We start from the raw sequence: 11,153 nt of genomic DNA, 5'->3' as shown, positions 1-11,153 counted from the left end.
TCTTTTTTTATTCCCAAGTATTCTCATAGTATTTTGTATGTCTCACCACAAGTATTATAAAAAACATGAGAATATAGGCACATAATTAATAAAGAAAAAATATTACCAAGTTCTAAATCTTTATTGTGTGGAATATATAATCACATGCTCCTTAGATGGATTACAAAGATGTTTATCGAGGCCAAGCAAAAAAGACGATAGAAAATCAATAGAGGACACAGCAATTGTATTCATTAGTTTAATCTTGTAACATTGTCTATATATTATATGTCAGATATAGCCGAAAGACGGAATATTATCCGATTTACTTGTAGAATTCATGTTCAGACTCATCTTTCTTAATATTGTTTTTATAACCTTTTTCAAAATCTTTTGCTAAAACGATGTAACGATTTTCACGGACCGCGTGCATTCCTGCCTCTTGACAGATAGCATTAATATCAGCACCAGAAATTCTATCTGGCCGTGCTACGTAATCCTCAAGATCTACTTCTTCGCTCAAATTCATTTTTGCAGTAATCGTGGAGAAGATTAAGCGCTTCTGCCGACGATCGGGTAACGGAAATTCAATCTTGCGATCCAATCTACCAGGACGAAGCAATGCAGGGTCCAATGTATCCGCTCTACAAAAATATAAGTACTTATGCCAATAACTGCCTAATAAAATTAAACAGACTTTAAACAGACTTTTAGACTCGACTCACCTATTTGTCGCCATAATAACTTTGACATTAGTTGTCTGATCAAAACCATCCATCTGATTGAGTAACTCCAAGAGAATACGTTGCACCTCACGATCTGCTCCAGTTTGAGCGTCGAATCTTTTTGTAGCAATAGCATCTATCTCATCCACAAATATTATAGCCGGCGAGTTCTCTTTCGCCAAACGGAATACATCGCGCACCATTCTTGGTCCCTCGCCCAAATATTTTTGCACAAATTCAGAACCCACTACGCGAATGAAGGCAGCTAGAAGATGGAAGATGAAGAAAGATCAGAAGAAATTTCATGTGTTTTATGCAAATAGATTAGATATTTTTTATGAGATTTCTCTAGTACCAGTGGTATGTCTAGCAACAGCTTTTGCTAACATGGTTTTTCCACAACCAGGTGGTCCATACATAAGTACACCTCGCGGTGGATCGATGCCAATCTGCTTATATAATTCAAAATGAGTAAGAGGTAACTCCACTGCCTCTCTGATCTCTTGCTTCTGCATATCCATTCCACCTATATCGCTATACTGGATATCTGGTTTCTCGTCTGTAATATATTGCAAATGCATTACACTTTCATATTTACAATCTCTTCGTTTTGTTTTAATTTAATCTCAATGTAATATTTATATTTAGAAAACCAAGAAAAGAATCGAGTAAAGCATAAAAAAAAGTGCCGATTACCGTGCATACACAGACATCGATATAAAAAAAAAGACATTAAATAAATAAAATCATATGCAATTGGTAGATCTAGCATTTCGATTTCGATTTAGACCTTGATCAAATGTTGATTTTATTATCTCCTTTTCTTGACTCACATTTCTTTTCTGATTAAATGTCTCAGAACCTATATATTGTATATAAACTTAAAAGACTTAAAATTATTACCTGCTTGCAACATAGAAATGCTAGAGTCAGCTTCTGGTGGCAGCACATCTACTAAAGCATTGCTATGCTTGTGAAGCGCTACGCTAGCGGAAGGCTTCAAGAGTTCCCTGTCTATGGTAGATAAAATCCGTACATAATAATTTGAGCCTGTTGTAGAACCCACTATACCAGTGTTCTGATCAACAGCTTCTAAGAATTGCCCAATAACTAAAGGAACACTCTGGATACGTTTAACTTCCTCTTGAGCATGCAAATATTCTTTCTTCAGATTACGTTGTTCATCTTTGATATATTCTTCTTGTACCTCCAGAAATTCCAGCATTCTCTGTAGTTTCTAATAAAAAAATTACAACAACATATTTATAACGTGCATTCTTTTATACATGTATATATGTACACATATATATTTGTAAAAACATTTAATGTGCAAAGTATTATATAACTTTATTGTCACAAATATCTCTACAAAATAATTTAATTGACCAAAATGACATTTAGATAATCAAATAAAATATAATTGTTTTTCTTATAATTATTCTAGATATATTTTGAACATATATGATAATAATTCTAATAAAAAAATTCCAGTAAAATTATTCCAAACATATTTTGAACACATATGACAATATACAACGTATATTACGTAATATATTATGAAAACTTACACTACCTTATATTTGGTGTAAAGATCTTCAACGTCCAGCTCATCTCCAGCTCCTGTATAATGACCAGCAGCTGGCTTGCAATCAATTTCACCTACATCCTAAAAATATAATACAAAACAATTTTACACACGAGTATGTGTCTGATTGTGAGTATGCTGTACGTGTGCGTGTGCGAATTGTATATTGTATACAAATTTTATGATTATTTAAAATTATCAGTCGTAATCTCATCAAAAGGCGTATAGTATAATTGTATAGTTTTATGTAAAAGGAGGGTTACCGTCATTTTTCAGTCAGACATGCAGATGCGGCTAATATAACTCGAGCATAAACATACCTTATCGGGCAAAATAATGCCCAGTTCTTCCATTATAGTCTGAGAAGACTGTACGAGTTAATTCAGTCGAATATCAAATGCGTCGACTCCAACGATTTATGACAAACGGTTCTATATAAATGGTTCTAAAGAGCAATGAGACTGGACTGAATGACTTTAGATCTTTGAGCATTCGTCACAAACCATGAACAACCAGCCCCAAGATGTGTCAGATGCATCGGAGCTCGGAGCACAACCGCTCACTGGGCTGCGTTCGGAAACTTTATGGTGAGTTTTTATGGGCAGTGAAATGCTGCAACAGCGAGCAGGAAAATTGATTGGTCTATTTCCTTATGCACATGTATATGGACCAATCAATTTTCTTATGCTTACGCATTATGCGTTATGCAGAAGTGTGTGCTCCCCCGCTTAAGTGCCCATCTTTAAGCCCTAAACCTTAAGAAATTGTTCAATCACAGTTGAATTTGAGAAGAATAATTGACTGTGATTGGTCAATTTCTTAGAGCTTAGGGCTTAAAACACCTATTGTAAACGGGCACTAATGCTACGTCTACAATGCGAGTCGTAAAGTCGTGAGTCGTAAGAATTGACCAATCACAATCAAATTTCAGGAGAATAATCGACTGTGATTGGTCAATTCTTACGACTCACGATTTTACGACTCGCATTGTAGACCTAGCATTGAGTTGGTTTATAATAGCCGAGGCCATCGCACACAAAATGCATAGCTTAGCATAAGCATAGCATAAGGGTTGATTTATAATAGCCGTAACCGTTGATTTAAGCCGTAATCTTTAAAAAATTGACTAATCACAGTCGAATGTGAGAAGAATAATTGACTGTGATTGGTCAATTTCTTAAAGATTACGGCTTAAATCAACGGTTACGGCTATTATAAACCAACCCTAAGACCGCTAAACCAATGAGCATCCAGCATAAAGTCGCCATATTGATTTACATAAGATGCTCATTGGTCTAGCGGTCTTATGCTACGGTACGCTTATGCTAAGCTATGCATTAATGCGTAAGCATAAGAAAATTGATTGGTCCATACACATGTGCATAAAGGCCATTGCACGTAACGCAGTTTTAGTCATAATCGTAAGGTCGTAAGAAAATAGACCATTCACACTCGATTATTCTTCGAGCTCGAGGAGAATAATCGACTGTGCGTGGTCTATTTTTTTACGGCCTTACGATTATGACTAAAACTTTGTTACGTTGAAAACTTATTTGAATTTTAAATATTTGTAAGAGTACAACGAAAAAAAAAAATTTTTTTTGCACACATAACATACATAATTATACATATACTCTTGTTTTATGTATGGATTATACTTAAAAAATGATATCAATGCATAATACTCTATAAATATATTACAATATTGAAAAAATGGATTTAATAATCAAAACAGTACACATTTTATGACAAGACTATAGTCACTACTAGCAGTCATAGTTGCTATATAACAATATAATTGCTACATTACATACAGATATTGTCTAACTACGATACTATCTTATTAAAATCTCAATCTTCTTCACCTTGGACTGCCTTTAAATTTCCAAATACCTGTGATGGTATAGTCTGTTTCTCGATCGGCACGTCTGAAAATGAGTAGTGAGACATTAATAAAAAATCAGTTTGTAATATGTTTATTATATTTCTGCCGTAGTAAATTTTAACAAAACATTACTATAGATTAGTTTATAGGACCAAACTTGATAAAATAATTAATATACCAACAGTTTTTGCATTTTTTTTTATGTTATGACCGACAGATAATTAAACTTCAAATGTATAAACAGACAGCGCAATCTTATTTTTCATCCTTTAGTGTTAAATTCAAACAGATTTTTTATTTTGATTAGAATTACGTCAATTATCGTAATTGCAAAAATATGTAATATAAATCGAAAAGTTGCAGCAAAGGATTGCCCTACTTGACATTTTGATTTAAGGAAAATTTATGAAAATACAACACAACAAAAGCGCGAATCTAATTCAACAGTTGTTGAGAAAGACGGAAAAGATAGCTTATACATGTTTGTATATAAGGAAATTGAATTTTGAAGCTACTTGTAAATGTATTGTAGTACCTTCCTCTATTTCTGCATCGTTATCATTTTCATCATCTATGTCGATATCAATCTCATCTGGATTATTCACATGAGATTCTGATTTACCATCCTTTTCTGTTACGCCACGTACAAATTTGATGCCTCCTTTAATATCAGCGGCGTTGTCTGTAATTCAAGATTGTTCAGAATTGTTCGATATTTGTAAAAGAGACGAAAGTGGGATTTAATCTCTATTACCTGTACTTGATGTAATTTTACTGTCTAATAAACGCATAGCATCCATTGGAACATCCGATACTTGATTGGATGCGTTATTCAACATTTGTGCCGACATCATGTTTACTTGAGTGTTATACATAGCTTGTACGCTACGCTTGATTCGAAGCATTTCACGCATTGTATCCTCATTTCCATGCCTGACTTCAAATTCTTTCCAAATTTGCCAAAAATTGGAAGTAACCTGCAAAATTTTAATTAGATCCGTGAAAAATGAATAATAATAACGCTGTTTTCAAATGTATTACAATGAGCACAATATCATACTCTCGGGTCACATATTTGGCTACAATGCGCATATATCGCTCTTGCTCTATCTACTTCTCCTAATTTGGTCTCCATTTCAGCGAATCGTAAACACATTTCTCTTGTGTTCTCATCATTCAATACTTCTATAGCCTTTTCATATATTTGCCGAGTTTTTGGCACACCATATATGTCGGCAGCTTTCTTTATGTATATATTGAACATCTGCAAATTAAGAAATTGATTTTCCAACTCTGAAGCTTATACTCAGATTCTTTAACAATATTATGTAGTTTACATCATACAAACTGGAAAGTATTGTATTTCACATTTTGATTGGAAAAAAAAATATATATATACAAATATCTTTGTGAATAAAAATTTTGAAATTATACGTAAACTATTAGTAGCAAGAAAAAGGGATGTATCGGTGAAAAGACATTACGTCAAATCTTTCTTCTGGGAGGACAGCATTTGTCGCACGTTCATACACTGACATGGCATGTCTCGCTAAGCCATGTTCTTCTTCTAGCTTTGCGTACAACAAATATAAGGCTGCAATAAATAAAGATTATTTAGTCTTTCTTACTGCATAATGTGTAAATTAGTAAGATAATATGTAAGACAAGTTGTATACCTTTGGCATACTTTGGTGGACAATGTTCTAAGCATTGCTCAAACAAATCTCTGGTACGTTCTAGTTTCGTTCCACCGTAACGTTTTAAAAATTTTGTGAGATATGTGTTCCAAATGTCAAAAACATTAGGCCATTTAAACAACGCAATACCTTTTTCATATGCCTAAAAAATAAATATTGGAAAATGCTATTAAATTACCAGATATACATATATGCAATTAATGAGAAATATTCAACATACCCTAAATGCTTCCTCAAAGTAATTATTTTCTTCCAAAAACAGTGCATAATTGATAATAATTTGAGGAGTTGCGATTTTCAAGTCGATTATTTTGTCGTACACTGCTTTACAGGTCTGTTATAGTAAACATTAAATTAAAAATATCGACATTATAACATAAATAAAAAAATTAACGATACAATAACATATAAGTTGAATAGCATAAAAATATACCTTAAATGTTCCGAAACTCTCTTCCAAGTCTGCATACATAGACCATACTTTTAAAGATTTGTATAATCTCATTTGTACTGTTTCCGCTTCGTCATGGTATGCCACTTTTCTAGCTGGCATTGTAGTGGCACGATGCATGAGTTTTAAAGCTTCTTTGCAGTTCCTACGACAACAATACATATATCGATATATATATGTATATAAGGTGAAAATACAGTGTGTGTGTGTGTGTCCAATTTAGAAAATAAAAATTTTTCGTAGCTTCCGATTATCTGTATATAACAAATGTGATAGAGATTGAGAAAGTAAACCAATCCTACCCGTATCTAATTTCCATTTCTGCCCACTCACACCATACTGAGGCAAGATCGTCTACCTTGGTGTATGGAACATGAGTTGCCTTTTCAAATACTACTCTAGCATCCTCTATTTGTCCATTTTCCTCATAAAATTTGCCAAATGCAACCCACAATGTGTGCAATTTACCAACTGCCAATTGTGGTTGCACTGTCTGCACCGCTTCCGTGTATGTATTAATTATCTACAGGAAAACATATCAATGGAATTTATTCCAAAACAGAGATTCATAACATTTATGAAGTTTCCATATCCTTTTACCTCATGTGGTTGCCCTTCATAAAGTTTTATTCTTTTATGCCATTCCGCTACATTGTGTGGATTTTGTCGTAATAATACAGAATTGAGCAACAATAGTCTCCTTTCCATGAGATGTTCCAATCGTGCCAGTCTCAACTCTAACTTAATGTCATCTGATGCAAAAAAAAAAAATATAATAATAAATTAAGACACTAACATAAAAACGTTTATTAGTTCAAATTAATGTATATCAGCTACCTTCTTCAGTAGGATTTCTCGCTGCTTCTTCTATGAGCTTCTTAAGACTAAGTTCCTCAAATTGTGCATAAGCATCGAAAACTTGTGTAAAATCTCTGACGGTGGTAACAGTCTGTATAGCTTCTTCGTAGATATCCCTCGCCTATATAAATAACATTATGTACTTTCATACATATATACGCGCGCGGGCGCGCGCGCGCGCGCGTGTGTGTGTGTGTGTGAGCGCGTATTCCTTTTTATATAAAAAACAGCAGTGTAATATAAAAAACATAAATTGGATGCAAGTACAAAGCCAGTAATACCCTTTCGAAGAGACCACTTCGGACATAATAATCTGCCAATGAATTCCATAGAGGTCCCAACTGATCTGTATAACGTCTTAAACCGCCTCTAATAATAGCATCTACATTCAAAGACTTTATCTTGGAAGGATTTTTTGATATTAAATCGCATAATTCATTCCATAGTTGATGATTAGATTTCCCATGCTTCGATACAAAATCATCCTGGTTGACAATCTGCGCAAGTTTTACAGCAGCTTCATCGAGTCTTTCAATCGATATCAAATATTCGATATATTCTTCCGTATCTTCCGGTGCTAGCTACATGTATGAAACAAAAAAAATATGCATAAGGCATTTTTGCTGGAAAGAAATTCTGTCAAATCTTAGACCAATATTTTTTATATCAATTAAAAATGTCAAGGACAATATAAGCAGTATATAGACATATTATTTACGTTATTATCACATACCTTTAAATATCTCCTAAAGACTCTAACAGCAGTTTCGTAAACATTGTGTTTCTTTAAAAAATGAATATATAATGGCCATATACGATGATGCTGTGTGATAGGAAGTGCTCTAAGAGATCGATCAAACACTTGACGCGTTCGTGTTATATAACATTCTTCAGTCATTAGCGTGCAATAATCCATCCATATGCGTGGCATTTTATGCATAAATACTAAAGCACGTTCAAACGCATTATTAACATCTTCGTACAATGGATCTGTTATACATCGACCTTTTAATTGACTCACACGTTGTCGAAGATAATTATACCACAGCTTGTAACTGTATCAATATAACATACAATATTTAAAGCCTCTGATACAAATGTGTACAAGTAGTTGTAAAAATATATATAAAAGAATAGTTTTACCTGCCCGGAAGTTCTCTCAATGCTCGTTCATATACCACATTTAAATTCTTACTGTTTGTATTTTTTAGGTGATCGATATAACGTTGCCAATGTTTCACTGAATATGGATTTCGTAAAATTTCTTCTTCGTATGGTAAATCCTCCTCGTTCTGTTTAATAACAATTATAATATCATATCGATATATTATCAGTCACAAATTTATATATATATGTATGTAAAGTGCTTTTATAAATTACACAAGATACTCACAAAGGCATATAAATTTCCTTCATCATCCTCACGTTCCAACATCCCTAAGAATGTTTTATTATTGTTACACGGCAGAGCTATATATACAACTAGCAACTGCACACCCGGAACAATCTAAACTAAATGGAATCTTCTATCTTCAGAAAAAAGGAGTTCCAGGCTCCAGGCTCCAGGTTCCAGGTTCCAGGTTCCAGATTTTAGGTTAGGACTTAGGACGGTTAGGCCGTTAAAGGCAATAAATACCGGTTGATGGCTGCGCCGCTGCGGAATTACCAATCACCAATCATAGCAAAACAGCTGTACTCTGATTGGTCAACCGGTAATTCCATGGACGTATGAATATGACGGTAACAGCCAAAACGCGGGCATCAGTCGTCCTTCTCTGTCAGAACCAATAACCAATAGTTCGATGCCGTCGATGGTCGATGGCAGGTTTCATGTATGTGTAACACGTGGTGGTCTTAATAAATGTTACAGTTGGTCGAATTTTTATTAAAAAATGCCAGCTAAAATAAAAAATAAAATACTTATATATGAGGGCAGTAATTATCTGAGGTATCGCTTACTGCTGTCCACATTATCCGGAAAGGCGGTAAAAATTATAAATATTAGGACGAAGAATGATGATCCTGGTCTTAAAGGTTAGCAATATTTATTAAATATATAAATCAATGTTTTCATTTTGACTGTACATCTGCGTGATTAAAATAATATATAAATAATCGAAGAACAAAAATGACTAACGTTATCAGTAATTCTTCAAGTATTAATTTTATTTCCTGATTTTGCAAAAATGTCAAGTACAAGTGTTATCCTTCAAAGTTATGACAAACAAAAGTTAATCAATAATATTTTGTTGTTGAGTGCAATTTGCAGTTAAATTCTATAAAATAATATCTCTATTACACCAAAAAAGTTATTCTTTTAATTGCTATAGTATCTCAATATCATATTCACCATTTACCATTAATTACTGTTAATTACAAACACACACACGCACATACGCACATTCACTTTTTTAAAATATAACTATTATATCAATTGATTTTTTTAACAGAGTATGAAATTAGTTTTATCCATCTATTGGATAAGATGACTAATGGTACAAAAATTGAGTTGAATGAAACTGGTACCAATATATATTATAATCCTGGTTTATTAAATGGTGGTGAATTAGAACATGACTGTAGCTTACAAAGAGGTATCGGTTATTATTTGGAAGCAGTTATGATACTGGCGCCATTTTGTAAAAATCCTATTGATTTGAAGCTCAGAGGAGTGACCAATAATACCATAGGTATCGGACAATATAGTAACGATATATATATATATATATATATATATATATATATATATATTTTACTAAAAGTCAGTAATCAACATGATTTACATCTTTAAGATCCGTCAGTGGACCGAATTCAAACCGCTGGTATACCTATACTGAAAAGATTTCTAGCAGGCGACAATGAAATTGTACTGACCATTCGCAAGAGAGGAGTAGCACCTTTAGGAGGTGGAGAAGTACAATTTAAATGTCCTATTAGTCGTAATCTTAAAACGATTCAGGTACTGAAATATTTTCTACTCACCTACACACGCACATGCACGCAGAATCATTTTGTAACGTTCTATTTTTTTTCGTCAGTTGGAAGATAGTGGAATGGTAAAACGTATTAGAGGTACTGCATGTAGCGTAAGGGTTTCTCCAGCAATCGCTAATCGTATTGTTGAATCAGCTAAAAGTGTTCTTCTCAAGTTTTTACCAGACGTATATATTTATGCAGACCATTGTAAAAGATCAACTAGTGGAAAATCCCCAGGTAGATGATGTATATTCAGTATATTTATCGAAATGTATTATTATAATTTTTAATCATTGTATTGCGTTAACTTTTGTTACTTGTAATTTGTTGCACGTCAGGTTTTGGAATCACCCTGACAGCGGAAACTACTAAAGAAGTATTTTTTAGCGGGCAAGCATTTTCCCCGTTAATGACGACAGGTTCATTGCCATGTGTACCTGAAGATCTTGGCAAAGAAGCTGCAATGAAACTTCTGGATGAAATTTTTAGGTAAAAAAGATTGTATATTTTCCTCAACACTAGTTAATACATAAAAAGTGCGCGCGCGCGCACACACACGCTCTCTCTTTTGTCTCTATTTAAACTCTTAATTTTATCGATTTGTAGGAATGGATGTATAGATTCTGTTTTTCAAAGTATGACTGCTGCATTTATGGCTCTTGGTAAAAAAGACATTTGTAAAGTTATAATAGGACCATTAACTCCAGCAATGTGAGTACCGCTATAAAGTAATTTTCTTCGTTTATACAAAAATTTGTAAAGAAAATAAACGTGGTTGTGTTACACTCGAGTTGTTTTCAGGATACAATTTCTACGCGATTTACGAGACTTCTTTGGAGTTACCTTTAAGATAGAACAGATCAAGGAAAGAGAAGATGAAACACAAGTACGTTTAACTTGTTTAGGTATAGGTTATACTAATATAAGTAAACGAACTATGTAATACCGTAAGTATTGTTATTGCAAATAGAATTATATTAAATATAATACTTTTATA

At 33.4% G+C, this 11,153-nt stretch overlaps 3 protein-coding genes across 4 annotated transcripts; 1 reads left to right on the top strand and 2 right to left on the bottom strand.

Annotated features, from left to right (window-relative positions):
• Positions 1–100: 100 nt before the first annotated feature.
• Positions 101–2,792, bottom strand: Rpt3 (26S proteasome regulatory subunit Rpt3). The gene is made up of 6 exons (XM_077410949.1): positions 2,610–2,792; positions 2,278–2,370; positions 1,608–1,941; positions 1,060–1,263; positions 705–969; positions 101–623 (listed from the first exon to the last, which is right to left on the bottom strand). Exons 1-6 carry the CDS (start codon positions 2,640–2,642, stop codon positions 305–307), a joined length of 1,248 nt encoding a protein of 415 aa, XP_077267075.1. The 5' UTR covers positions 2,643–2,792; the 3' UTR covers positions 101–304.
• Positions 2,793–3,984: 1,192 nt separating this feature from the next.
• On the bottom strand, positions 3,985–8,786 carry Fand (Pre-mRNA-splicing factor SYF1 fand). Of its 2 annotated transcripts, none has more exons than XM_077410918.1 (15): positions 8,574–8,786; positions 8,324–8,472; positions 7,914–8,235; positions 7,462–7,761; positions 7,160–7,301; positions 6,923–7,074; positions 6,625–6,845; positions 6,305–6,467; positions 6,092–6,205; positions 5,851–6,013; positions 5,659–5,768; positions 5,235–5,438; positions 4,929–5,151; positions 4,710–4,856; positions 3,985–4,217 (listed from the first exon to the last, which is right to left on the bottom strand). In XM_077410918.1, exons 1-15 carry the CDS (start codon positions 8,613–8,615, stop codon positions 4,141–4,143), a joined length of 2,529 nt encoding a protein of 842 aa, XP_077267044.1. In that variant the 5' UTR covers positions 8,616–8,786; the 3' UTR covers positions 3,985–4,140. The 2 variants fall into 2 exon arrangements, with proteins under 2 accessions (XP_077267044.1, XP_077267045.1); XM_077410919.1 differs by lacking the exon at positions 8,574–8,786 and having other exon boundaries at positions 7,914–8,125; positions 8,202–8,235; positions 8,324–8,415.
• Positions 8,787–8,972: 186 nt separating this feature from the next.
• Positions 8,973–11,151, top strand: Rtc1 (RNA terminal phosphate cyclase 1). Its single transcript, XM_077410956.1, has 7 exons — positions 8,973–9,214; positions 9,631–9,870; positions 9,973–10,139; positions 10,219–10,393; positions 10,495–10,645; positions 10,763–10,867; positions 10,958–11,151. The coding sequence occupies exons 1-7, from the start codon at positions 9,073–9,075 to the stop codon at positions 11,097–11,099; spliced, it is 1,122 nt and encodes a 373-aa protein (XP_077267082.1). The 5' UTR covers positions 8,973–9,072; the 3' UTR covers positions 11,100–11,151.
• Positions 11,152–11,153: the final 2 nt, after the last annotated feature.

The sequence above is a fragment of the Temnothorax americanus genome, unplaced genomic scaffold (assembly GCF_048541705.1).
Source record: "Temnothorax americanus isolate GAGA-0224 unplaced genomic scaffold, ASM4854170v1 Scaffold3, whole genome shotgun sequence".
NCBI classification, from domain to species: domain Eukaryota; kingdom Metazoa; phylum Arthropoda; class Insecta; order Hymenoptera; family Formicidae; genus Temnothorax; species Temnothorax americanus.
The sequence above is the reverse complement of the archived record's forward strand: the minus strand, read 5'-3'. Positions and strand labels throughout refer to the sequence as shown.

Excerpts from the sequence above, each read along its gene's own strand:
- Rpt3 (XM_077410949.1), bottom strand. The coding sequence starts at position 2,642 with ATGGAAGAACTGGGCATTATTTTGCCCGATAAG. Across the intron at positions 2,371-2,609 it reads GCATTATTTTGCCCGATAAG|GATGTAGGTGAAATTGATTG; the intron begins GTATGTTTATGC and ends TTATATTTTTAG. Across the intron at positions 1,264-1,607 it reads CATTTCTATGTTGCAAGCAG|ACGAGAAACCAGATATCCAG; the intron begins GTAATAATTTTA and ends AATATATTACAG.
- Fand (XM_077410918.1), bottom strand. The coding sequence starts at position 8,615 with ATGTTGGAACGTGAGGATGATGAAGGAAATTTATATGCCTTT. Across the intron at positions 7,302-7,461 it reads GAAGTGGTCTCTTCGAAAGG|GCGAGGGATATCTACGAAGA; the intron begins GTATTACTGGCT and ends TTATTTATATAG. Across the intron at positions 5,769-5,850 it reads TCCACCAAAGTATGCCAAAG|CCTTATATTTGTTGTACGCA; the intron begins GTATACAACTTG and ends TATTTATTGCAG.
- Rtc1 (XM_077410956.1), top strand. The coding sequence starts at position 9,073 with ATGCCAGCTAAAATAAAAAATAAAATACTTATATATGAGGGCAGTAAT. Across the intron at positions 10,140-10,218 it reads GTAATCTTAAAACGATTCAG|TTGGAAGATAGTGGAATGGT; the intron begins GTACTGAAATAT and ends TTTTTTCGTCAG. Across the intron at positions 10,646-10,762 it reads CTTCTGGATGAAATTTTTAG|GAATGGATGTATAGATTCTG; the intron begins GTAAAAAAGATT and ends ATCGATTTGTAG.